Source organism: Bactrocera oleae, chromosome 4 (genome assembly GCF_042242935.1).
Source record: "Bactrocera oleae isolate idBacOlea1 chromosome 4, idBacOlea1, whole genome shotgun sequence".
In the NCBI taxonomy this organism is placed as follows: Eukaryota; Metazoa; Arthropoda; class Insecta; order Diptera; family Tephritidae; genus Bactrocera; species Bactrocera oleae.
This window is the reverse complement of record NC_091538.1, coordinates 94421-121920: the sequence shown is the minus strand read 5'-3', so window position 1 is coordinate 121920 and position 27500 is coordinate 94421. Positions and strand designations below refer to the sequence as shown.

At 32.6% G+C, this 27500-nt stretch overlaps 5 protein-coding genes and 1 long non-coding RNA gene across 20 annotated transcripts; 2 read left to right on the top strand and 4 right to left on the bottom strand.

Annotated features, from left to right (window-relative positions):
- Nucleotides 1-1337: 1337 nt before the first annotated feature.
- Nucleotides 1338-7200, bottom strand: FANCI (Fanconi anemia complementation group I). 5 transcript variants are annotated; one of them, XM_014234764.3, is made up of 16 exons: nt 6941-7200; nt 6579-6871; nt 6356-6523; nt 6065-6300; nt 5889-5998; nt 5322-5808; nt 5201-5262; nt 5023-5135; nt 4602-4867; nt 4188-4525; nt 3927-4091; nt 3641-3819; nt 3243-3577; nt 2792-3189; nt 2333-2721; nt 1338-2274 (listed from the first exon to the last, which is right to left on the bottom strand). In XM_014234764.3, the coding sequence occupies exons 1-16, from the start codon at nt 7097-7099 to the stop codon at nt 1431-1433; spliced, it is 4542 nt and encodes a 1513-aa protein (XP_014090239.2). In that variant the 5' UTR covers nt 7100-7200; the 3' UTR covers nt 1338-1430. The 5 variants fall into 5 exon arrangements, with proteins under 5 accessions (XP_014090239.2, XP_014090241.2, XP_014090240.2 ...); XM_014234766.3 differs by having other exon boundaries at nt 4194-4525; XM_014234765.3 differs by having other exon boundaries at nt 5201-5289; nt 5355-5808.
- Nucleotides 7201-7488: 288 nt separating this feature from the next.
- LOC106617528 (proteasome subunit beta type-5) lies at nt 7489-8545 on the top strand. Its single transcript, XM_014234774.3, has 2 exons — nt 7489-7725; nt 7783-8545. The coding sequence occupies exons 1-2, from the start codon at nt 7594-7596 to the stop codon at nt 8464-8466; spliced, it is 816 nt and encodes a 271-aa protein (XP_014090249.1). The 5' UTR covers nt 7489-7593; the 3' UTR covers nt 8467-8545.
- A 572-nt stretch (nt 8546-9117) lies between these two features.
- On the bottom strand, nt 9118-9672 carry LOC138857024 (uncharacterized). The gene is made up of 2 exons (XR_011396019.1): nt 9583-9672; nt 9118-9525 (listed from the first exon to the last, which is right to left on the bottom strand). It is a non-coding gene; the product is annotated as an uncharacterized lncRNA (long non-coding RNA).
- Nucleotides 9292-12677, top strand: botv (exostosin like glycosyltransferase 3). The gene is made up of 5 exons (XM_014234770.3): nt 9292-9531; nt 9597-9725; nt 9804-11426; nt 11484-12320; nt 12378-12677. Exons 1-5 carry the CDS (start codon nt 9292-9294, stop codon nt 12480-12482), a joined length of 2934 nt encoding a protein of 977 aa, XP_014090245.1. The 3' UTR covers nt 12483-12677.
- A 240-nt stretch (nt 12678-12917) lies between these two features.
- On the bottom strand, nt 12918-18789 carry LOC106617526 (ankyrin repeat domain-containing protein 13D). 4 transcript variants are annotated; one of them, XM_014234772.3, is made up of 10 exons: nt 18542-18789; nt 17551-17683; nt 17324-17494; nt 17100-17243; nt 16533-16849; nt 16368-16466; nt 15649-15837; nt 15161-15491; nt 14911-15109; nt 12918-14345 (listed from the first exon to the last, which is right to left on the bottom strand). In XM_014234772.3, exons 1-10 carry the CDS (start codon nt 18638-18640, stop codon nt 14138-14140), a joined length of 1890 nt encoding a protein of 629 aa, XP_014090247.1. In that variant the 5' UTR covers nt 18641-18789; the 3' UTR covers nt 12918-14137. The 4 variants fall into 4 exon arrangements, with proteins under 4 accessions (XP_014090247.1, XP_036230045.1, XP_069964494.1 ...); XM_036374152.2 differs by lacking the exon at nt 12918-14345 and adding an exon at nt 14376-14795; XM_070108393.1 differs by lacking the exons at nt 12918-14345; nt 18542-18789 and adding exons at nt 14376-14795; nt 18313-18510.
- A 1189-nt stretch (nt 18790-19978) lies between these two features.
- TP53INP (Tumor protein p53 inducible nuclear protein) lies at nt 19979-24847 on the bottom strand. 8 transcript variants are annotated; one of them, XM_014234862.3, is made up of 6 exons: nt 24704-24847; nt 22143-22731; nt 21349-21871; nt 21047-21263; nt 20868-20969; nt 19979-20568 (listed from the first exon to the last, which is right to left on the bottom strand). In XM_014234862.3, exons 2-6 carry the CDS (start codon nt 22498-22500, stop codon nt 20410-20412), a joined length of 1359 nt encoding a protein of 452 aa, XP_014090337.2. In that variant the 5' UTR covers nt 22501-22731; nt 24704-24847; the 3' UTR covers nt 19979-20409. The 8 variants fall into 8 exon arrangements, with proteins under 8 accessions (XP_014090337.2, XP_014090336.2, XP_014090339.2 ...); XM_014234861.3 differs by having other exon boundaries at nt 24604-24761; XM_014234864.3 differs by having other exon boundaries at nt 24609-24741.
- Nucleotides 24848-27500: the final 2653 nt, after the last annotated feature.

Below are 27500 nucleotides of genomic sequence, written 5' to 3'. Positions count from 1 at the left end.
GGTAACAATCACATTGTCAGAAATTTATTTGATCCTCATGCGGATGTACTGTATAATCGTAACCTTCAAATTTGACCTCTTTAGTGTTTTAATTTGAACAATTATCGTAATGTTTCCATTTTGGCCAAAAAAACTTTAGTAGTTTAAGAGATATTTACATATTCATTCAGTGTTCTATACGCTTAATAAGATATGTATGTTTAGTTCGTCTTCCATTTATGATCTTAATGTAAATGTATTTCTGTACATATACATATATGAAAATATAATTATGTGTGTACAGCGGAAGAACTTCCTTTCAAGTTGATCACACAAACTACTTGTCAAAATTGATTTTACTTACCTTACCTAGGCTGCAAGCAATAATAGTTTCAAATTGCCGTTGTCATGGAAACCGCTTAAAATTCTTGAAAATGTTGCTCGAAATTTATAATAAAATGGATTGATATACTTATAAATTGATATCAATCCATTAATATAACGAAATATTCATATTCCCAACAATTGCATGTCATTTCTTTGCAAAACTATGTGATCCACTGTTCGAACTTGTTTGTCAACTTGCTACTCGACCTGAATGCGAAAATTGATATCAATACCGCTTCCAAGTTCGAAAAGTGAGAGTGTGGTAGTAGAAGTGTGAGTGTATTGCAATTTGAAAGCAATTTCTTGAAATCTCCCTCTCCTTTTCATTGACCAAGGCGTAAAAATTAACGCAAAATATTATTTGGAGGAAGTGCTTCTTGGACACTTCTCTGCTCATGTATCCAGTATGTTTGGCAATAGATCATACTGCTTTCAACAAGATTCTGCCCCGCCTCATAAAGCAAGAACTGTTTCGCAGTGGTGCAAAGAATATACCCTGTTTCATTTCAGCGGATGAATGGCCCTCGAATGCAAGTAACGTCGTAGTAGCCTAGCACGTGACCTAAAATTCTCAATTAATAACAAATATTCAAGTTTATGATTTTTTTCTAGTTTCCTTAATATTGTTTTTAGCAAGCAAAGTATTTGCTTTTCATTTCATTCATTTTTCGAATATATTTAATCATTTAAATAACAAAGTAAACATTCAAACGACGCAATTGCGTGTGTTGAACTTGAACTGTCAAAATTTTACTTTCCATTTGGTACAGCAAAATGTGAATTCTTTTTACACCATAGGAAATTCTTTCACCCCAACTCAACACAGGGAAAATTGTTACCGTTTAAATATAAATTTGATACGTCTTCACAGACTCTATAATTACAATAGATCATTTATGTTATTATAATTACTCTTTAATGATCAAAATTGTAATATTCTTTTGCTTTCTAGCATAAATATCGACATATAATTAAGAAAAATATTTTTATTACAAACAAATGTTTATATTTTACAGATACATTCCATGTACTAAAAAACGGTGTTTAAGAAATTGTCTTACATTTTATTTTTTATTTAACGTACGACCACGTCGTTTTTTAGGTGGAATTATAACTCCTGCGTTCACCACAGCATTATCATCAATATCGGTAAGCGTTCTTTTCTTAGCTTTCTTATTGATCTTTGCTAAGTTTTTAAACAACTGTGAGGCGGATTCTTGATTGCTTTCATATTCTAAGACCTCCACATTGTCTGGTATTGAAGAGGAGCGTGCCGCACTATCTACGGTATCAAAACTGAACAACTCTCCATAATTGTCGTTATCGCAACTGCGTAATTTTCTTTTTGACGATTTTCGACCAGTAGCTGAATGATTCAAAATCGCGATCGAAACTGATTTAGATACAGCTCCTTGCAAAGTTTCTTCGGCTTCATTTGTATTTTTGCATTGTTCATCATTTCTTACGATTTTTTTACCGATTTTTCTTGACACAATGGGCAATTCGTTCATCGTTAGTTCCGGGTATTCCTCGTTAGAGTTTTTTTCCGTCTTGCTTTCAACACTAAAATCTACAGAAATCTCACTGCTAAGCGAAAATGTACGCTGAACTGCCGCTGTCAATGCATGTGTTCGAAAACGGAAATCATGAACAGTGCCTTGATGCAGAAAATTGGATATGCAGCTATTTGTTTTCTTCGATAAAATTATCACAAAACGATTAAAGGACTCTAGATGTAATACCACTTTTGGTATAAACTTCGTTTCTCGCAATATTTTAGCACCGTCTGCTTCCGGATTCAAATGTTTTTCTTGGTCTTTATCGATAACGTTTGCTTCAATGTATGAAATAAGAGCATAAATATTTGTGGGAAGGGGTTTGCCAATAGCACGCAGCAAAAATTCAAATCTATAATTATTACCATAGTACACAAAACTCAGTTAACTACATATATGTTAGTACTTACTTTGTCGATTGCATACAGACTTGCGATGTCTCAACACAACTTAAGTAATGCTTTGTAAGGTTTTTTAAACATATATAGTGCTGCATTAAGAGCTTCAAAAGCTGGTCCATTGACGAACCTAAGGGAATGCAAGCATTCACAAGATTTTTTAATGCATTTGAGATATGAAGCATCTGTGAACATATCGATCGCTCCATTGAACGCAACTGACTAAGACACATGTCTCGCTCATCTTCAGTTACAATGCGATATTTGAAGTTTAAATTATTTGCTTTGAGAATGAAGTGTTCTACTTCATCTATTTGTTTTCGTAATACCTGACATAGATATAAGAAATATGGTTTTGCACTTTCCATTGTCAACGATTTTAGAATAAAGGCCGGAGGACACTAACCAAAAGTTTTAAGGAATGAATCAATGTCAGTAACAAAGACATATGTACATAACATATCTACTTACCTCGCTGTCGTAAAACTCGTCAGATATAGCACCCCAAATGGTGCATAATTGTAGAGCTATTGTGTTGAAGAAGGCGCCGGAGTGTGTTTTCTGTCGTTGAGTAAATAGCAGTTTATGCACTAAGCTCAATTTTTCAGACTTTACAACATTGCATTTGCAGAATTTCAGTAACCATTTATATGACTCAATTGTTAAGCGATCCGTAAATGAAAAATTATCATAAAGCACTTCAAGACTCTGAAGCAAAGCTTGTAATATTCTTTTGCGATCAGAATTGTCATCATGGCTATAACCCCTCTGATTCAATGTATCTGGAGAATCTTCCTCTTCCATAAAGTCGTCGATTATGGTTTGTAAAATCTCAGGGGATTGTTTAAAGTTATTAATTGAATGAAAATCTACATATATAAAAATTAACCACGAAATTCAACAAGCTAATCGATAGACTCACCGAAACCTTTTAAGAATATTTCAACAAATTGTTTCTTATAAATTACGTTTGCAGTTTGTATGCACTGCTGAAAGCATTCGGCAGATAAAGCAGCCGTGTTTTTATCAAAGCTGGACCATACGTCTCCCAAACGACGAATACAACGTTCGTAAACAACTTTTGTTAAGTCTGTAAGATATTTCAAAGTGCGCTTACTGTGAGCTAATTGTTTATGTTCTGGTTCATCACGTAGAGCTGCTACCTTCTGTGCAGTAATTTCTAACACGTACCGCACAAATTCTACATTTGAGCGAAGTACGTCTGTATTATGACTTGTAGCGAAAGGCACAACATCCCTATAAATAAAATATATACAATATAGCAGAGAACTGTACCTCTTTTATCAATATTTCGCTTACTCATGTAAAAGTCGCAGAAACTTTTCAATTACATTAAAATCCCAAATATTTCCCAAACTTGTGCAATTGAAGTTTTTTACTATCACACCATTAATGGTTATATTCTTCATTGTAGATCCATCAGCATTATTGATTTTATTATTTTTTTGTAATTGTTTCCTTGATATGCTCGTAAAAGACTTCAACATTGTAAAAATAAATAAATAAATAAGAGACATATATATTGTTCAGAGGATGCATATAATACAATATACATAAGTGTATGTATGGATATCAAACAACTAACCCTGTACGTCGCACTGACCCTGCAGTGTATTTTGAATAATGGCAAAATATGTGTAATTGTGTCATTATTTGAATTTGCAGTAAGTAAAGAATACGCCATTAAACCTTCTAAAAAGTTTATTTGTATTTCTAATATAACGCTCTTTTTAGGTTGCCAGTTGTCATCCTAAAAATGTAAAACAATTTCAATCTGAAAAATCTGTTTATATATAATATATAAAGAGATTTGCAAGCTCAATTACAATTAATCTTATTCACTCACATTTACCTTTTCTTCGAACTGCAACTCCTTGGTAATTACTTTGTCCACAGCTAAACGCAACAATCGTTTTATTTCTCTAACATCATATCCGATTTCGAATCCTTCAAGCTTAATTAAACAATGGCTAACAAACTGTACTAAAAGACCTAGATTGTCTTGAATTTGTAATTCGTACGCATTCACTGAGGAAGTCCGCACAACTTTATCAAACATCACGCAGAAATTCCCTTCAACATCTGTGGCATTGGGAACCCGAAAGAACGAACGAAAATGCCAGTCAATAAATTGAAGCACATGCGGCACAAGTTTTGGATTTAATTCTACAGCACGCTGCAAGTCTAAAATAAAAAAAATAAAAATAAATGTTAATACACAAACAAGGCATATTTGCATATTATTTGGTATTAAACATACTTTCATATAATACACTCTTCATAACTACATTATTTGCAAAACAACTCCTCAGAAGTCCCATTATTTCCAGGGTTAACATATCAAAATGATGGTAAGGATATTGTCGACTGTCAATAGCGACTTGAGACATCAATGAAAATGCGGAAATACTATGTTGGGTACAAAAACTAGAAGCATTTAATTGCGATCGTTGAGAATTACTATTGTTCAACTGCTTAAGTATCATACAAAAACCATAAACCGCCATTGTTCGAATGTGTTGCATGCTGTAAAAAACATTAAATAAACATAATTAGCATTTATAATATTCATAAAAAAATTATTGAAAGAGCTTAGGACCATCAAACCACATCTCTTGTCTTCTTACAGTTACATAAAAACATAACAGTTTCATACATATGTAAGCTTGCCCGATTAATACCTTGAATTAATGGCTTTCCGAAGCACTTCAATGAACGCGTCTCGCACAACTGCAGAAATTCTTAGTATTGGTAGTATAAACGACATCATTCGCATTGATTGATCACCTGGTAACTTAAATACATAAGTGCACTTATATATTTCAACATATAATATAAGTTTGTTGTTTGTTAGCATACCCACAAAAAAAACTCCATTACATATTTGATAGTCTTTATGCACTCGGAAACTGTGAATGTATCTGCAACACTCAACATAAGTAAGCACTCTACATAAGAAAATATTTTATATTTTATGTACATTTATAGTAAAGTAGTGTAGTTTGGCTCTTACCACCAAACTGAAACTGATCTTGTTCCACCATCATCCATTCTGCTAACTTTTTCACAATTCCATGTCCAAATACAAAACGTTTGCGTATAAATTTAGTTAAAAATCTCATAGCCAGCGAGTTTAATGGCACATTGTTCTTTGTTTTAAGCAAAGTAAAAGCTAAATTAACCAAACCTGGTGTAATAACATCTTGCCCATTTTTATTCTGATCAATAAGTACTGAGAGGACATAATCCAACTGTACTTGCTTTCGCAGCAACGTATCCCGACACCATGCTGAATATTCTGCCATTTTTTGTTCATACTCGTTACTGTGTATGACACTGCGTAGAAAATTTAAAAGTACAGATGTGGTAACGCGTCGTGATTCGGGCTCCCGATTTGCAGAGCTCAAAGTTATTATTGAGCTTAGCATAAAAGGAGTCAGTATTAAGTCGGGCATTGAGCTAAAGTTCTATAAAAAAACAATCATTGATAAACCATTATTAAAAGAATTTCAGTCCTTGTTTCTAACAATATGCATAAAAAACTTACTCGCAAAACAGCAGACATTTGAGTTTCCCCTACTTTATATTGTGTGCAGTAATTCAAATGATGCAAAACCGTCTCCTCGGCCTCACGCATTTCTTTATCGGAATATGTATCTAATTATTCAACATTAGACACAATTTTCATTAATTCTATTTTTTATATATTTTCTAACAACAAACCAATGGAGTCGTAGTCAGATGAATTGCTTTCCATATCAGCAAACAGTTTTTTGTAATAAAAACGGTAGAAATATTTGTCAAAAGCCAGTACTAATATCATTACTTCTGTACATGACGAACACATAGAAAATAATTGAAAAGCTAAAGGTGGCAAATCAATAGGAGACAATGATAAGACCAATCCACCAAATTTATTAAGAACGGCATTTACTTCCGAACTTTTCAAATTCAGTTCCCTACAAGATCTAAATTATTTATACGCTTTTAGATAATTTTCTATTTTTTAATTACCTAAACATGTCCGCAATCGAAGTTATAATCTCTATGGGCCAATTCATTGTTATCAGACTATTGACTGTATTTGCACGAAATTCACTTCCTTTAATAAGTACGCCATCAACAGCCAATTGTGTGTGGTTAGCTAAAACTTTCAGTACATCTGGTAGTAAATCTTTCCAACTGTAAAACACAATCATGTAGAACATCACTTCACAAAGCAAAATATATGACTTACCACACATATTTACGATCACCCATACGTATTCCATCGATACAAACTTCGAGAATATAAATTAACTGGTCAGATGGAAATGTTGATATATGCTGACATAGTCGTATTATCAAATCGTAGGTCTGCTTGTATCGCAATTCAACACGTTGCAAACCTTTTAGTAAATGTTTCACGCAAACAATGCGTTTTTCTATGATATGACAACTACTGTATCCAAAGCTGAGACCTTCAAGAATGTAACTCCAAAACGATACAAAATCATTTCGTCCAAATTTCGAATTTAAAATAGCAACTAACTAAACATAGAATATTCTTACCAATTTAGTTAATAGAAATGATTTTCAAATAAAACAATATAGAATTACCGTCAATGTGTCAGTGTTCTCAATTAAGCTATGCAATTCCATAAAATTTTTCTTTTCGCCATATTCTCCAATCAACGACACCACAGATTTTCCCTTCGAACTATGGATCCTTGAATGCAAAGTATTAGACAATTCATTATTTTTATCGACATTAAACATTCTACAAATATTCGAATTTATTCCACCACAAAAATTAAAATTTCACAGAACGCTCACTCCACATCCGTAACTACTATTGTCAATGACTATGGTGGACCCAATTCATAATCAAAAGTTGTATTCGCGCCTTTGCAAAATTTAATGGTTCACAATAGAAAATCTTAATAAAAACGAGCCAATAATTTTAGAACCGAGCAACAAGGGACTGAATCATAATGTCCCTCTTTCTAAGTTTCTTTAAACATAATTAAGGAGTAATCATATGTCCTATAAGTACAATACATTATTAACTTACTTATATTAAGTCATACTTTTTTTTCTGAGATATAATATAAATATTATACAACACTGAATAAATACTATTGTGACCTAGACAGTTCCATAGGAAATAAATTTATTTTGAACGTCATTATTTGTTGGATGATAAAATTTTGCTTGTCATCTGCAACACAACTTTTTCTATAGAAGAAAATAGTAATATCTATATTTGTGAAATGGCGTTGGCAGAAATAGCTGGTATTGCAAACGCACCATTCTTTAAAGATAGAAATAATATAATGAGGTTTTCAAGTCAAACATACAACCTTGAGAACCCGTATTGCTTGTTGGCACCGCCATCTAATGGGGTGAGTTCCCTAGCCTTAATAGTAAACTAAGAAATTTAATGTGATTTCTCTTTCTAGCTAGTGAATATAGGATCTATGCAGGCCGCTGGAGCACAAAGCAGTACTAAAATTAATTACGATCACGGTACTACAACTTTGGGATTCAAGTACAAAGGTGGCGTTATATTGGCCGTTGATTCTCGTGCGACTGGTGGTCAATTTATTGGTTCCCAAGAAATGAAAAAAATTGTAGAAATCAACAAATATTTGTTGGGTACATTGGCTGGCGGTGCTGCTGATTGTGTATACTGGGATCGTGTTCTTTCAAAGGAATGCCGCCTGCATGAACTACGGAACAAAAAGCATATTTCTGTGGCAGCTGCAAGTAAAATCATGGCGAATATTGCTCATGAGTATAAGGGCATGGGCTTGAGCATGGGTATGATGCTAGCTGGCTATGATGATAAAGGTGCTGGTCTATACTATGTCGATTCGGAAGGATCTCGATCGCCAGGAAATATATTTTCCGTGGGAAGTGGTTCAATTTATGCGTATGGTGTACTTGATTCAGGTTACAAATATGATTTGGAGGATCAAGAAGCCTACGAATTAGGGCAACGTGCTATATATCATGCAACATTCAGAGATGCTTATTCCGGTGGCATTATTCGAGTGTACCACTTAAAAAAAGATGGTTGGATAAAAATATCGGAGCGCGATTGTAAAGATCTTCACTTTAGATACCAAGAAGAAAAAAATTAATAATTTTTTAATCAATCCATAAAATCAAGAATCAATGTAGTTATTTTTAAATAAAGTTTTACTATAGATATGGTTAAAAGCTTTAATCAATTCGATCGTACAAATATAATGAATCTATGTAAAATAACATAGCAACTACCTATCTTAAATCACCGGTTAATAACGCAACAGCGTTACCAGAGATTTCTGTTAAAGATTCTATGAGTTTCTTAAGGCTTAATTGACAATTCTAACCGAAACTCTTGTGTACCTCGTTCATTGTCATCAACATTATTTACAGGTATCCTTTCTTTAATCTTGGAATATTCTTTTTATCAAATAATTTGATTTTGGAGAGGATAAAAGAATATTCCAAGATTAAAGAAAGGATACCTGTAAAAAATTTGTCCTAAGTAGTAATTCCTAAACTATAGTAATAATATGGATATGGATTTTGTATATTTTAAAAATGAATTGGTCCAAAAGATTTCCATGCTTATATGTTTAGTATGGCATCACTTTCATTTATTAACATGCAACCCTTTTATTATTGTGTGAATAAATCGAACTAAATAAGAATTTGAATGTTGCATTAAAATGATTTAATATGTATAAAGTAAGCCTAATTATGTTAAGTATTAATGAATAAAAGTGAACGGTATAAGTGCCAAATTCATTTTAAAAGAAACATAACATGATCATTATTTACGAACTATATTATACAATTAAATAAGATAAACCAAGAGAAGTACATATTATTACTCAGGAGGGCCTCTATCAGCCCATACATATTTTAACCGCGCATCCAGGGTCTCCTTTCTAAATTGCAAGCAAAATATTGAAATAATGTCCAAAGTCGACCTGGAGTCATCCAAAAACTATTCACAGCTTTTAAGCAATCATCACAGCGTAAGAAGTCACTGCCCAGGAGGTAGTTCTAACAGTGGAATTGAAGGCGATGCCAGAAGTATTGTAAGTGCAATGATTTTTACATGGTTTCGGTTCCATCGGGTCTACAAATTGCTATTGCTTATATTGTTCGTATTAGTACTATGGCCTCTCTTCGCGCATTACAGTTTACTAAACGTAAGTTTATTAATATCATTATTGCATATAATCAAATAACAAAACATATACATTGTAATTTTTAGCACCCTATCAACGATGTTCCGTCTGCTGATATCCATCGCAGCCGACCTCTTTTGGATGCGTATGAGGATTTTAGTTCGATGCGAGCTAGCGATTTAAAGATGCGTATTGAAGAAATGCTGCATATAAAAGTGAGCAAACGTATTATATCTAATATAAGTTTGTAAAATAAAGTAAATTCTTTACCATATATTATATGTTCTCAAAAGAGTACAGTTTCGGTAGAACTACGGGAACTTGAATCGCGTCGACAAAAGCTTCAATCAGATATTGGAAAATATAACCAAAAAATTGAAGAGTTAAAGCAAAATTTATTACGTGAACAAACCGAACTGGAAAGATTAAAAATATCTGTTGAACAAGCGCAAGTAGCTCAGCGAGAAGCAATTCAACGCAACACTCCCGATTTGGCTCTACCAAGAACTTTATACCCCAATATATTGCCCCGAAAACTGCCAGCCATAACTACAGACGCAGGATTGTCCTGTGAAATGTACAACTGTTTCGACTATTCCCGTTGTAGTTTAACATCTGGATTTCCTGTATATTTGTATGATCCAGACTTAAATAATATATTGCGGCCAGGTTACGACATAGATGGATTTCTGAAAACTACAATTAAACAAACACTTGGCTATAATGCTCATATTGTGCATGATCCTAAAATGGCTTGCATATTCCTGGTGCTCGTAGGTGAGGCTATGCTGGAAAATGATTTAATGAAAAATAATCGATATGCAGTCGAAGAAGAAGAACGCAAAAACGATTCAAAGTCTCCTTTAATAGAGATTCCCATCGATATAGAGAAACTATTCCAATTGCCATATTGGGGTGGTGATGGCCGCAATCACGTTTTGTTAAATCTAGCACGACGCGATTTACATTCACCGCGAACCAACGCTTTTCTTAATCAAAATACTATGCGTGCCATAGTAGTGCAATCATCATTTGAACGTCTACAATTCCGCCCTAGTTATGATCTAATAGTACCACCTATTCTTGGACCACCTGGTGGTGATGTTTGGCAGGAATGTGCCCCAATGATTCCAGCACGACGTACTTATCTTTTATCTTTTCAAGGAGAACTGCGTCCAAGTGATAAAACGGTGCAATTACATCCATTAGATGATTTTATTTTAGATCATCTTACTGACATGTCCAAAGGTTCCACTCAAGACAAATTCTTATTGCAATTTCATTGTATACCAGCCACTGAACAATCAGACGAACTGGCTTATATGGATTGGGCACTTTGTGGTACTGACTCATCCCGGAAAGCAATTTTAAAAGAATCAACTTTCGTATTAATTCTGCCGCCATTAGAAAAACGAATCAGCTCAACTCTGATGTTAGCGCGACTTTATGAAGCTCTTAGATCTGGTGCCATTCCTGTAATACTTGGTGCTGACGAAGTCCGGTTACCTTATGCTGAAACCATAGATTGGCGACGTTTAACCATTTTGCTCCCTAAAGCTCGTATTACCGAACTGCATTTTTTGTTACGTGCTGTGCAAGATGTTGATCTAGTACAAATGCGACGCCAAGGCAGGCAGATTTGGGAGAGATACTTAAGCTCGGTGCAAGCAACCGTCGATACAATAATAGCTAGCCTACGAGACCGCCTAGGTATACCACCACGTCCAGTTCTGTCTATTGTCGCCCAGAGTGTATTCAACAGTACATTTATTCCACTTAAATCTGATCCCCCTGTGGGATTGGATACAGAGCCGGAGGAATCATTAGGGCCTATAGAACCACCATATCCGAGTCCTGCATTTCGACGTAATTACACAATTTTACGTATGCAATCTGGTGAGGCATGGAACCTATGGGTATGTAAATAAAAATAATCTTTTTTCTGAATGTTTCATTTTATTTTTTAACGATAGGTTGATCCTTTTTACATGTATCCACAATTGCCTTTTGATCCAGTTTTGCCCGCCGAAGCTAAATTTCTTGGTTCCCACATGGGATTCCGACCCATCGGAAAAGGCAGCGGAGGTGCAGGAAAGGAGTTTAGTGAAGCCCTCGGAGGCAACTATCCACGTGAACAATTTACTATTGTTATACTTACATATGAACGCGAACAAGTTCTTATGGACTCTCTTGGTCGCCTTTACGGTCTACCCTATCTGCACAAGGTAGTGGTGGTGTGGAATTCCCCCAAACCTCCGCTTGATGACTTACGCTGGCCCGACATTGGTGTACCAGTTGCGGTGGTACGTGCCCCAAGAAATTCCTTGAACAACCGTTTTCTACCCTTCGACGTTATTGAAACCGAAGCGATTCTCTCTGTTGATGATGATGCTCACTTACGTCATGATGAAATATTATTTGGTTTTAGAGTTTGGCGAGAGCATCGCGATCGCGTTGTAGGATTTCCAGGTCGATTTCTTGCATGGGATTTGCACTCAAATCGGAATTGGAACTATAATTCCAACTACAGTTGCGAACTAAGCATGGTGTTAACAGGAGCCGCTTTTATACATAAATATTATATGTATCTTTATACCTACCATTTACCTCAGGCTATACGCGATAAAGTTGATGAATACATGAATTGTGAAGATATAGCTATGAATTTCTTAGTTTCGCATATAACCCGTAAACCGCCTGTAAAAGTAACATCAAGATGGACGTTTCGATGTCCAGGCTGTCCAGTATCGCTCAGCGAGGACGATACACATTTTCAAGAACGCCACAAATGTATAAATTTTTTTGCACAGGTACGTATTATTATTTTATTTTTTTAACAACTATTAATATTAATAATATTTTCCTAGGTCTTCGGGTATACACCATTATTAAATACACAATACCGTGCTGATTCAATACTCTTTAAAACACGAATACCGCACGACAAGCAAAAGTGCTTCAAATATATCTAAAATACATAATGAATTTCTTGACAACGTTTGATATGCACAAACTATATTACGAAATCTGCTCTACACACAGATATACGGTTATCGATTTTACCATGTTTTTATATTACCGCTAATTAAAATACATGTAACATTCTAACGCGATTAAAATAAACAAACAATATTTTCGTTGTGCAAAGTTATGAATTACTCAACTAATTCCCCTTTTTTGATTCTTTTAAAAATTACTTTTGAATTAAATGAGAAGCAAAAAAGTACATATATTTATATGTTAATTTAATTATTCAAGCAATTTTATATAGTTTTGTTATTCTTAAAAATTGCAATTATTATAAGTTTTCCATTGTTTTAAAGGATCCGTATATATGTATGTATACAATTCAACTAATAATGCATCTTAGATATTACTATAATTTCAGTTTAAAAAAAGAGTTGAAGTACAGTATGTTGACATATTTATTTATTTTTTCCATAATTAGTTATCCTATATACAATACAACGTATGTATTATATATTTTTAATAGCAATTTTCTTTTCCTCTAGTTTGTGAATAGTTATGCCTTAAATTTTATACACATTTTATTTATATACATATGAAATTGTAAGCCTAGATCAAAGTATTGCCTTATATAGCAATTTTGCATTAGTTTATATTGCATATTTTATTTTTTTTAACAAAATCATTAACATTTAATGTTCTTATTAGGTTATGTTATGGAAACAGTGGATTTAATGGAGTATCTTCATCATGTATATCTCCACTGCTGTATTCATTAAGCTTTATACCTAAAATATTTTCAGTTAAATTGATAAATATTTTAAAAATTCACAAATGGTGTTTCTGTTAAAACTCGGAGCATTAATAACTCTTATAATAAAGTATTAATAGAAAGGAGCTGATGGCGCCCTCCGAAGTGCTTGATTACTCAGTTCGCACGATAGCCGGGACAAACATACCTGGCATTCAGGACAAGAGCTGTCAACATGGCATCATTCCTACTAATACCATCAAGAAGCAGTGAGTGACTCGACGGGACGTAGGTTCAAATCTCGGTCCAAACAAAATCTAAAACCATTAAAGTTTTTCCCATTGAATTTTTAATCCGATAGTATGGCAATTGCAAAAAAAATTGCCTATTATTTTAGAGAAAGGATTTGGAATTTAAGGATGATTACTATATAATTTTGACACTTGCGTATAATTTACACTTGCAGCTAAATTCAGTAATTATCATTTTAAATGCTTTGGGATTGTAACAGACCTGTTTTGACTTCAAATTAAGGCGAATTAACCCATAGGGACATTATTTATACATTCGTCTTGTTCCAAATTTTAATATGTTTTATACAAATTTTTTATAATAATTTACCAACACTTGGATTCAACAAAATTTTTGTTATCACATCTCCGTCGAATATAACTAATAATGATACCGATTTTGTAGCCCCGTACAATCGCAGGAAATACACTGAAATCGAAATCTTGTAATCTTACATAATGCCTTGTTTTTACAATAATTATTTTTACTAACGAGAATTCGGTTTATTAAATTTATATTTGTTATTCCATCCACAAGTGAATCCATCTTAAAACATTTCGGCTGAATGGTATCAGCGTTTTAAATATACGTATTTTTATTTTGCACGAAAAAGGAAAATTAGTTTTCCTGCAGACTCAACTTTAAGGCCCGCTCAAGCATTTCTTGTTCTCGCTGCATCGCCAATTCATATTCTTCCTGATCATTACGGCTAAGACGCAAAGCCATTGCTAGATCAGGATCCACGTATCGAAATCCGCCATCATCATCGTCTATCACTGGGGACCCAGTGGTATGTGTTGCACCGCATAATGACTCCTGTAGAACTCTATTTTTAGAAGGAAAAGCGAATGGGATATACGAAGCAAATAGCATTTACTCAAGACATTTACTAATTACATATATTATGTATGGATTCAATGAGAATAGTTGTAAACCTCTTTGTGAGTGAGTTCGTATTTAAATTAGCTAAAAACTTTTATAAACTTCACCACAAAATTTAAGTTATGGTGATGACATTTAATAAGCCAACTATTTAAATATTTTTTTCATGTAAGCAATATCTGTTTTAAATTGATTTGTCGGTGTTGGAGTGGTACGCCCACGGTGAGGTGTAGCTGTTGGCGATATAGAATCACGCAATCTTTCACTATTTAATAGTGTGTTTGTATGAATTTGTAAGTAATTCCTGTTTGTTTTTGTGAATTCTGGAACGTTAGCTGTGAAACGGTTTGGGGATGTACGAATATTATTACATGATTTAGAGGGTATATGTAATCTACGTGTAGACAAAAATTAGCAATATGCAATGCGAAATTAGCCACATAATTTAGAAAGAAATATAAATAAGAAATAAAAAATAAACAATATTTTGATTCATTTGTATATTATACCTCTGTAACTGTTCGTCTTCATCCGGAACTCCATCGGTTCCTTGCCCACGTAATGCTTCCCATATATCCACTTTATCCGTATCATCTGTAATATTTGGTATAGAAGCAGCTCTGTTCGTGGTCTGTACCATGCTTTGTTCAATGGCGTATTGTAACATATCATCTTCCTCCAACGGCAATTGCCGTCTTAAGTCCACATCTGAAAAGTAGGTGAATTACAACATTTCCTTCACATATTTAACAATTATACCTCTATTGGAATAATGGGTTGGTATATCAAAGCAGCGATCATCCACAATACAGGTTATGCGATCGTCTTCATTAATAGTAGTTACATTTTCTACAGCGCTTGTCATACCAAATACATTGCCAAATGTAATGCATGCATTTAAGAGATGGAATAGAGGTATTTCAACTTTTACCGGGAAACCCGATGGCAGTTGCATAGTGATAAAGTCTTTCAATTTGGAAACATGCGGACTTGCCATTGTTGACATCAAATCCAAAATAGGAAGAACTTGTTCTTGCAACCGCATCGGATACTCTTCGGAGAGCCATAAGTTAGCCTTAAATCTCTGAACCTATAAAATAGATACAGATTTATATTAAGAAAGTTGTGGGTAAACTAACTACTATTGCAATTACTCAAAATTTTTTTATTTGGTATTAAATATGAAATTTATTTGAGTATAAGGCATATGTTTAATTTTAGATAAAAAAGATATTTTTAATGTGTACCTTAGTTGTGACTTTCTTGGGACGGCCAATGTCGCATCCATCTAAATCGACATCGACAGAAAAGTATTCCTCTGGAGTAATAACGAACTTGGGTGAAGTAGTACCTGAACTACAACTGGCGTTCTCCTCTCCTGTACTATTTTCAAGAAATTCCTCTCGACATTGGGTTTCAACGGAGGGAGAAGGTGTCTAAAGTAAATTAAAAGCATATATACAAGTTCTTTTAAACAAATAAATTTTCATACAAGTAGTTTGTTACCAAAATATCATCTTAAAAAAAATCTTTCATATTGTTTTGCTTTTTCATTTTCTTTTTTCTTGTTTGCAAATCAATGATTCAGATTAACACAACTATGATTAGTAATAATCGACTATCGTTACGCATAAAAATTATATAAAACCAGTAAGGAAGAACTCAGTGTAGGTGTAATGAAATGCTAAAAAATAAATGTTTTCACAAGTTAGGTAAGTATAAGTAGTTTTAGTAGCTTGTGAGATATGGTCATTTAAATTAAAATTAAAAAAATTAAAAGTTTATAAACCACAACTCTCCCCGCGTTGTCATTCAAGCTTTGTTGCTTAATATGTGACTTACAACTGATAAAATAACTTTTTTTTTTATTCAATTAGTTCTAATTTTGGTGTTACAATAAACGTATAGTTGGATGTCGCCTGGAAACAAAATTATGTACGTAATTTTCTTTCACATTAAATATTACCCGATCTTTGGAATTTATTCCCTCATTAGAGCGTGTACTAGAAACTTCATCATCAGCAATACCTAAAAAGCTATGCAGTGGCGTGCGCGCACATTTATTCTGAGTTAAAATTAATTAATTTTGTTATTAAATTTTTTAGTGTTCATTTAAAACAAATAGCAGTACCTTTATTTGCTCTTCATTCAAATGATCCATTCGGGTGCGTGTTATAAACTCAACATTGCTCGCACCATACACTTTGCAATTGTATCCATTGACTATCTCGGACTTTTCACTCCGCCAGCCCCAAATCCCTGATTTGTTACGTTCAAAGCTTATCTTATCCATTTCAATGTTATTCGTAATAACAGGCGCATTGAGCCTAGCACGGACAGCTCCAATTGGGGGTGGAATTGCCACAATATCTCCAATATCACTATTCATTTGTTCCTCCATGACTTCATGAGTGTCGTGATCGATTTCAATCATTACTGCAGAGTCTTCTAGACGTGAAAAAATAATAATAATAATTAATAGAAATATATAAACATAAGCCAAATAATATACATTTTTATAACAATTTGTTTCCTTTAGTCTTTCTGTGACTCACTCTAGCAGATCTCAAAAATTTCCTGATTTATTTTATACCGTTATAATAATACTTGTTTTTTATAGCTATATATACCCCGAGGGCATAATGTGCCCTCTGTATTCAATTTAACTTCTATGATACAACAAATAATTTTAACTTACTTGCTCCTTTGAAAATGTATGAGCGATTCCCTCGTTGCCAAGTATTGTTATCAAAGCCAAGCAATGTGGTATCGATTCGGACATTCGCACCACGTTTATAAACTTTGTAGGTGTCACTAGGACAAAGCCGAGACATTAGAGGTACTGCAACGTTTGATTAAATAGTTATCGGCAAGGTTTACTTTACAGATTGCTATAAAAAAAATAGATAAATTACAGCTTACCCCAAGATGTAAATTCCCATTTCATTTCTATATAGAAATCAGGAGCGTCTAATAAGTGCTGCAGCAATTTTGGTACATGCGTTACTCGTTGAACATGACGTTGCAAATCGCGGACTTCTATGATAGCGGTTAATATAGCTTCATCTCCTGAACACACGGCTTCTTGTACAACTGGCAAATAGTAGTTTAAATGTATTATTTTATCCTAAGTATTTAAATTTTATTACCTGACCATCCCTCATGTTCAAAGCTGGCGTTACATTTTGCTGCTAAAAGGCACTTCACACATTGTAAATGTGATAATTTAACCGCTAACATTAAAGGTGTCCGCCCACGGTTATCGACTTTTTCTTTGTCGATCTTTTGAAGAAAAGTTGAAAATTCTTTGAGTGTTTATTATAGAATTAAATTACAAACATATCAATTATTTAAATTCAAATTGCACCACCTCCAAAATTATATGTTTATTATAGTTAAAGAATTTTAGACCCGTCTTAGACCTTCTGAATTGAAGAATTGTTAATATCGAATATGATTCTTCTACATAAAGAAAACTTAGTTCCCTTGAACGAAAACCTTAAAAAAAATTATTTAAAATATTCTTGTACGTTAATAGTCCGTACTAATCTCGTTATTTGACGTAACTGCTGCCCAATGCACTATACAAACACCCACAATATGCCAAAAATTATTTATTACTATGATATTAAGCTCTAATTTAATTCGTCAGCGCCGCCAATGATTGTATATATACAATTCACATAAGTCGAGCTCAATGCAAGTTTACTTTCCTTTGAAAAAATTAGAATAAGGGATTTTAGACTTTGTGAAGTTATTTATTAATATAGCAAATGCATTTTTTTGTAAGCCTCTATTAATCTACGTTGCTAGGTAATGTAGTAGAGGTGTTTAAATACAATGCATACATATGCTTGAGAAAAATTAAGTCCACTTCCATTAAGAAAAGTAAATGTAAATTTGAATATTACCTTTAATTAAATTAGCATATTGATGTAATTTGACATATCACCGGGTAGCTGAGCACCCCTTTTATGGCGATTGGAAACAATAAATCTTTGGCTATTTGAAACCATATATGTTGAAAATTAATATTCTTAGTGAATATAAAGTCCCACTAGTGGTTTGTTTATATTGACATAGTCACCATCACTAATCTTTATTTCGAATCATCTTCATTATCGTCATTCACTTCCTCACCGTTTCCGTTTTCAACACCCGTTTTAACTCATCTACGTTGTTGATCCACACCAGCCAGTGCAGGGGAAATTCATTCTGAATATCCTCCAATGTTTTCATGACTAGAAGCAAAATTTGTTCACCTTATGCCTCTATATATTTCCAATATGGATTCTTATATTTATTATTGCTCTGGTAAATCAGAATAAGTTAATTTTCTTACTACTCTATATTTGTTAATTGATAATGCATTCTTCGCTGTACCAAGGATGACATGATGCGAGACTCTCTCATTTTCGCTGATTTTTCTGTTATTCTCTTTCCCTGATTATTAAAATCAGGGAATTTCGAACAGCTGATGTCAAAAAAAACGGGATGCCAGAAATAAACCAGCCAAAAATAGCTAACAAAAGCAGTGCGAAACGAAATTTCAAGGAACGACACAAATACATTTGAATAACGTGCAACTAAATTTTATTTGTTAATTTAATTTAAAACGTTCATTATAAAACCATGATCTTTTATTATGACTTGTTTTGTTTCTTTGTTATAATTTTTTTTTATTTATATGCAATTTTTTTTATGTTATATGATTTTTTAAAAATTTTATAATATAAATACACGTATATAGGGATGTATATGCGTTATATAGGCCTACTCGGGGACGGAGCACCTAAAAATAATACTGAAATACAAAATACCCAAAAGTTTTTTTTATAATACCCAATCCATTTTCTTTCGACAGTGGCATGATTGGCAAATGTTATAAAAAATGTGGGTTTTGACAGCTCTCTCTCGATTCAAAGAGTCTCGCATCATTTCATCCTTGGCTGTACTGACCGTCTGTCAATAAGTAAAATTGTAAATTCTGCGAAAGAGACAACTATAAACGTTAAGTCGACTCTAGCCATTCACAATGAACCTTCACGAAAAACCACAGTGGGTATTGCCAAACAAAAAGATACATCTATTCACCTTTACGATGCATATCATTTTTACCAGAGAACTGTCGTAGACTATTGTATAAGCCTCTTGTCAGGTTTCCTTGCTTGATCTGCATTTTATAAACATACATAATTAATACACCCAATTCCAATTACAACAACTTTTAATATTACACACCTTTTAGTCAAATGTCACACTGACAAAAGGGATAAAACACCTTTAAAGCTTCTGAGATTTCTAAGTAGGGTGGGTGAGAGGAAAACATGTTCGTGTGATGTATGAGTATGCCCAATAAAGTATCCTGGTCCATTTCAGGAGTAGAATGTGTGATTTTTCTAAACCTATTAAGATATCTTGAATATATTTAAATTTTCACGATTTCGAATTTATAAATTCCTTATATTCCATATACTTAATATACATTACCCTTATTTATTTGAATTTATTTTGTAATATAGTAATTTTATAGTTCGTCTTTAAATATAAGCAAAAATATGATCGAAACACATACCCTCAGAATAAATTGGTTCTTTATTTAGCGATGATGGTGTTTTAAATAATCCTTCATAAACTTAATTGCAATAACATTGCATTAACTACGTTAAGAATGTCTGTACTATGCTCAGACGCTTCATAAATATACATACATATTTACATAATTACATAATATTTAATAGTGGCTTGAATGTTTTTTCTGAGCATTGGCCATAAAATATTTATTTGTTATTCAAAAATAATAATACAATTGTTTACTTAAAGAATAAATAAATGATTTATATTTTTATCCAATTTTTTTTTTTTGTATTACCCTAATAATTTTTATTATTATTTTTGTTTCAATTGATTTGTAGTTTTGAATGAATTGTTTACTTTTAATCTTTATTTTCTATTGATACCAGTTTTATGTTTTTGTTGCGCAGTTTAACTGATATTTATTCCTGTACTTAACAACATTTACGGTTGTTATTAGCTCCACTTATGACTCGGGGGTGTTGCATGTCAGTGCGACGCTGACGATTGTTCCTGCTTTGCATCTCACGCACCTGATTTGCACGCAGAATGGCATTACGACGAAGGTTTCGACGGTCATAAATTGCTAAACTCTAAAGAATAAATAAATATAATATGAACGCATTGAAATATTTTAATTTGTATTAATATAGGTATATTAGAACTCTACTTTTTTGACTTCTCTATTTGTTATGGGATTGTTTGTATGGAATTTAGTAAATCGTACCATGAGCCGAAATCTTGTTAATGTTTGCTCTCTTCATTGACTATTATATTCGGGTCAATAATGCAACTTCTCAATACAACTACATACTCCTCTTTGAATTCATATAAACGGTGATTGAACTACTGAACACGTAAATAAAAATAATATATAATAATACATACACACCTTTTGGCTATTCATAGCAAATAGCTCCATTTTTAGATTAGCGCCATTACAGCGGTCTATACGCGGAGTTTTAGCACTTTTTCTGATATTTGGTTCAGTTTTCTAGGTAGAAAGAAATAATGAATAATTGTTTTAGTATTAATTGTAATATATTTTAATACGCCGTAGTTCGAACTCACTTGCTCTGATAAAGTTGGTGATGGTTGGACAAAAACTATTTCCTGTGACTTTTGAGGATTGAAGTTTTCTTTTTCTTGTCGCTTTTGTTTGCGGGTTTGAGAATTGTTGAAATCTGTCTGACCCTGACACTGACTAGATTTGCTTGCTTCGAGATCAAATTTTACAAAGCTTTCAGATGTTTTTTGAACAGTCTTAATACTATGGTATATTGACATACTGCATGGAGATAAAATGATATTTACGCATTAAAGTTAAAAGTATACAGTATAACTTACATATAACACTTATACTAAAAGTTTACCTCGGATGCTCAATAAGTAAATTTTCAAATGGTGACATTTCCATGTAAATAGGGCCAGTTGAGACAAAGCATGGCGGAGGTGTCATATACCACGAATCAACCATTGTAAATAGTTTAGCACCAGAACCGTTACTGTCAATACTGCCACTGCTAAGATTGGGTTCTAAATCTTTATGGTTAGCAGCGTGCAGCAGTTGAGCGCCACTGTTATTAGCTAACAATCTCGGGGTGTTGGCGAGATCAACGCCGGATTCGCTAGGTTTATTACCCAAGTTGCTTAATGATGATAAGTTTTCTGTACTAGGTCCACTATTAGCTCGGAAACATCCTGATTTTGGGGTAAGCATGTGCTTTTCACAATTGTTTTGCTGCTTCTGATCAGAGTTGTTACAAATATTATGTGGCTGCACTGTTGAAAAATCTAAAATATCTGAAATCGGTGTTGATGTTCTATTGTTATGTTCAGCTAAACTCAAACTTTCGTTAGAGCCCTTTCGAAAAAAGCAATTCGAAACATCCTCGTCTTGAAAAAATTAAATAATAATTTATTATTAAACATTGAGTACAAAAATGTTCTATATATGAACTATTTTATTTATCAGAGTAACATATTTTATTCTTTGTACTCAAATATAAAAATTTCCCTTTGTAAAATTAATTGGATAAGTTCACACAGGCAAAAATAGTACAATTAAAAACTGTACGTTTTCATTTCATTAATGGTTGTATCTATCTAATTTTTTTGTGTTATGTAAAACTTAAATGTTTCCAACTATAGATTTATAATAACGTACCGTCCTTTTTAACGAGAAACCAATCATCATCTAAGTCAAAATCGACATCAGATAATTCTGAGGTTATGACATCTAAAATTGGTGCTGGTCTCGAATTAACTGCTTTTATTTTACTTGGAACGGGTTTCTTTCCTTTATTCTTTCGATTGTTGTGCTTATTATTATTACGTATTCCTCGTTGATATTCGCCGTTAGTTTCAATAGTTTTAGAATCCTTTTCCAAGCTATTTTTCCGTTGTTTATCGTTAGTAAGATTACATTTTTTGGACTTATGTAATTCAGAATGTTCAATAGGTTTACAGTTCGTGCTTTCTGTAGTACTTGACCCAAAGATAAACGACGCAATACTGCTAAACATTATACAACACTATACTTATCAATTAAGACACCAAAAGCGTAATGCCCAACGATTCGAATTAATAGTTCCTGTAAGGCAATTTTAACACAATATCTGCTTCAATAGCAATGTTTAGGTTAATATGGGCAATTCAAAATCCTTTTCTTAAAGCCGAGAATATTGCTTCTGTCCTGTTCAGTCTTATTTATTGAGCGAATGAGGCGTATCAAACACTATATATTAGCATTTACTCTGTAATAAGAAAAAAAGTCTACTTTATATAACGTATTGTAACATTCGAATTCTGTTTACGTCTTTCACTTGTTAAGTTTTTCACTGGATGTACTTATTAAGAGCTTCACTCTCTAAATACAAAATTTGTAAAAAACGAGCGTACTACAGCATTAAGACAAAAATATTCTTAATAACGTAAATCAATAATAAATACCAATACAAAATTTTCAGTGTAGTCAATATATTTTAAATCAATCAGGACACAACAAGCAATATATATGTGCATTTTAACCTTGAAATAACTCAGAAATTTGTTAATTTACACGGAGCTTATGTGTTGTATACAAAGTATCGAGACATATGTATATGTATGTATGTATTACTTGGACAAGTATATAAACTACATACTACTGAATAGATTTGCATATAAATTCATATGTATGTACTTTAGGTAGCACTTAGTATATAAAATTCAGTTCAGCAGTGTGACAAAATCCAAAAAACTACTATAGTTTTGTAAAATTGGATGATTTTTATAACTTCTAAAATTTTTCAGATAAACCAAATTTTTACAACCAACACTGAATAAATTGCTTAAATTCAATGAGCAAAATTTAAAAAGAAACAATAGGTGATAGCAACATTTTTATAAAATTATATAACACAACTTATATAGCTGTTTGGGACAAAGAAAACGTTTAAACAAGAAATTATTAATAACCTCATATAATACATACATAGGTATATATCTGTGAATATATTTATTCCACATTATATACATAAATTATATTCGGCCTAAATAGACATGTATATTAATATATACACATATATGTGGATTTATTTGTATGTAAATAATAAATTTTAAAAGAGTTTCAACCTATTTACCAATGATTACTTTAAACAATTTTAAGCAGATTGATTTACGTATTTCAAATTCAATTTCACTGTATTTCACTGCTTGTTAATAATCGGTCAGTCACTTACTAATTCGACACAAAACTGTTTACTAAATTTAACGGTCAGAACAAGGAGTCAATTTGGTTCAAGTCGAAAATATAATAGAATCCTATCTCACAAATCAAAAACAACTACCACCAAATAAAATGCACGAATATATTTATATATACATATTTTTTACAGATACACACAAAATTCTTGCATAGAAAGGTGTATGTATCTATGCAGAACATTCACAAAGATTGAATACATATTATGTAGAATAGAACACAGGTACCAAAAATTGATGGTAAATAAAGAGAACTGGGCAAGTGTTACATCAACGGGATATAATATACTACACAAGGGCGAACAGCTGATCTTTACGAAAGAATATAAATAAATTAATATATAAATGCATACGCCCAGCTGATAATTGTTTACTAACATAATCACATGTGCATGTACATATGCACGTTGGTACTTCGTTTATGAAATCTTTGGTATATAAAAACATTTATCATATGCAAACAAGAAGACACATACAACTTTATTAATTAATATTGCCAGTCTATTGCTCTTTGTACTTATTTTCAAACAATTGTTTTATATTTTTAGGTTCTCAGCGCTCGCCATGAAAATTTTTTGCTTTCTGTTGTACGTATATTTTGTTCAGTATAAAATGGAATAAATGCATCCATATGAGTGTATCTATTAAATTAATTTACTTAATGCGCAATTTGAGCAAAATGTGAGCTTTTATGACGAATAATGAAATTTTTTCTTTTTTAAACGAATCAACCCAAAACCAGGTTGCTAGGGCATCACTCGACGATACCGACATTGACTTCTACATTCACCCCTAAACGTTTTGAAATGAGTTATTTTACAAAAATTTATTTAACCCATCTTTTTATAAAGGTTTACTAAATTAAACAATTTTGTTACACAAACCTCACATTTATATGTAAGTACACTCGCAAAATGTTCACTATATGCTATATATTTACTAAATATTACTATATTAATACATAGAACACAAAAAATGCAATACTTTTTCTTTTTGAAGCGTAATTAAAAACTTATACTGAATTTCATTCCATTCATTGGAGAAACGAAAATAAAGACGAAAGACGCGGGTGCTTTCCCTATGGTATAAGGGAGTAGCGAAAGTCTCATTCACAATAGTTTCGCCACCTCTGAGGTGTACGTTCACAATAAAACCAACATGGTGGCTATGGTGAGTTAGGGTGGCGAGGGGCTAAAACGGGTTGCGCATAGCAGAAAACGCCAAAATAATTATTTATAAATATTTTAAATATTAAAAATGGTTATTGATTAATGTTTAATGCTAACAATATATAATATCATACCATGTTGATAAAGGTAAATATGCGGCATATTTTTAAGCATTTAAATAACTTATTAATGGGCAAACTGAAAATTCAATTTAACTATGAGTGGACGGGAAGAAATAACTATTGTAACAAAATTTGATACTATAAGTAATAATAATTTATATAATCAAAAAAGCAAAACTTATCATTGCCATACAAGTGATAATAATTCATTTAAAAAATAAAGCAAAATTTATCATTGTAATTATATCAAGAAATTTTACTAGTGCTTTAATTTAAGTATAGATTTATTTAATCACAAATTTTTTTTACGTTTTATATATCAGCAAATAATGGTGGATATATGTACAATATTTTATTACAACTTTTGACATACAAAATTACCATATTATCATATAGTTCTTAGTTTAGTTTTTAAATATATAGACTCTAAAATAAATTATTTTTTAAAGTTGCAATATCTTAATAGTGTAAAATACGGTAGGCATATCAGGTAGTTGTCTCTGTATTTCAGCCTGTAGCCATTATAATATGTACAACATTTTACATATAACTCTTTACATAAATCAATTACCATATTGTTCTATAGTTCTAAATTTAGTTTTTAAATATAGAGACTCCTAAAATAAATAATTTGTTGAAGTTGCAATATCTTTATAGTATAAAACATTTTATAAGGGTAAATAAAATACGGTAGATATATTTCTTTTTTAAAAAGTATTATAAAATTAGCTTGCGCAACACTGTTATACAATGCTCAAAAGCAATACTGGCATTTGAATTTATTAACAACTTCTAGTCAAACGCATTAATACACACCTGCTCATTGATAAAAATTCTTGTTTGAGCAGTTTTATCAGGAGCAATATGAAATATTCATTATTTTACGAAGATTGTATTGCAAATTTTTAAACATTGCCCTCAGTTTCGTTGAATAAGCATTTTCCGCATGCCGTTATTTGACATGGTTGCTAATTGCACCTTACACTTTTCTGTGGTGAATATTTATTAAGTTACCACAGTAAAAAAAGGCATAAATATATATCGTAATTATTCTGAAATTTGCCAATAATAGTCGCTTTTTTAAGAACATATATTAAAATAAACTTATTCTATTTTGAAAACATATTAAAGTTTTACATATAATCAATACTTTTTGGACAACTTTTTCATAAATTAAGAGAAAATAGCAAAATGCAACCATTTTCCGGTTAAAAGTCGGCCATCTTGGCTATCAATAGAAACTCAACCCCTAGGCGGACTTGACGTTTCTCCATGGACCCCTCTCAGCTGTAGCTTTGTTTACATCCATCAGCTGATTCTTTCTCTCCTCCCCCTTTACGGAGGTATTTAATATTCACAATGTTTGCATTCACGTGTATTTCCATACACACCAATATACCAGCAAACGCAAATTATCTATATTTGCAGTTGGTGAGTGCAAATATTTGATTTGCTCGTACACCATTAAGTTTTTACTTATTGCAGAGAACATTTGTTTGTATATAAAAATATTAAAATTTTGTACTTCTGAAAAATATACTAAAAACATTGAAAGTACAAAGTATTATTACACAAATCTGGTACTTCTGAAAAATATACTAAAAACCAGAGATCTATAAAGAGAAAATAAAAATTATTCATTCACAAATCTGGTATCACTAATAAAAATGTGTCAGAGATCGTATATTTATGTGTACGCTGGTCCGCAATTGAACCAAAGAACGTAAACGAATTTTACGTTCTCTGTTTGCACCTTCTCTTTCACCCAGAAGCGTAAAATAGTTCATTTATGTTCTCTGGTTAAAATCAAACACACGTTAATACGCCGCGAGGTGAGTTCCATTTACATTCGTCGAGTTGGCTACAATTCTCAACCGCATTCTATGATTGTACGCATAAAAGCTGTGCACCCAATGCATCATTATCGCGTTGAAACTGTATTTATTCCCATTGACTAATAGACAAACAATTAGGTGCTGTTAAGGTTTTATTAGGTCTGTACGTTAGGTAGAATAAGCAGTTCAACGCATACGTATTGTCATAAAAACAATGACCAAAGCAAAAAATAAGGTAATAAAAGAGTGAGATAAACAACATAGACAAAGTAGGAGGGTGGGTAAGGGGAAATAATTCTGTAGTATATATATATAAATATCTTAGTCCCTGAGTGTCCTCTAAACGATGCAATTTGTTTGACCCACCTAGCTTATATACTCCGGCCGCTAGAGGTCGCAGAAGGGTGGAAAAACACCTGTGTGCAGGGCAAAATGACTCATGGTGCATTCTATAGGATTCTCACGCTCCTGGTGGTGGTAGGCGGGTGGTTGATGGTGATAATGGAAGCCCCGAGTGTCCTCTAGGTGATCCACTTGGTTTCATCCCCCCCGCTCATATACCCCCTTAACAGGAAACACAAAAAAGGTAAAAAGTAGAAATTTTGAAATTTTCACTTTTTTGTTGATTGCCACTCACCTGTTCAACCTATATCTG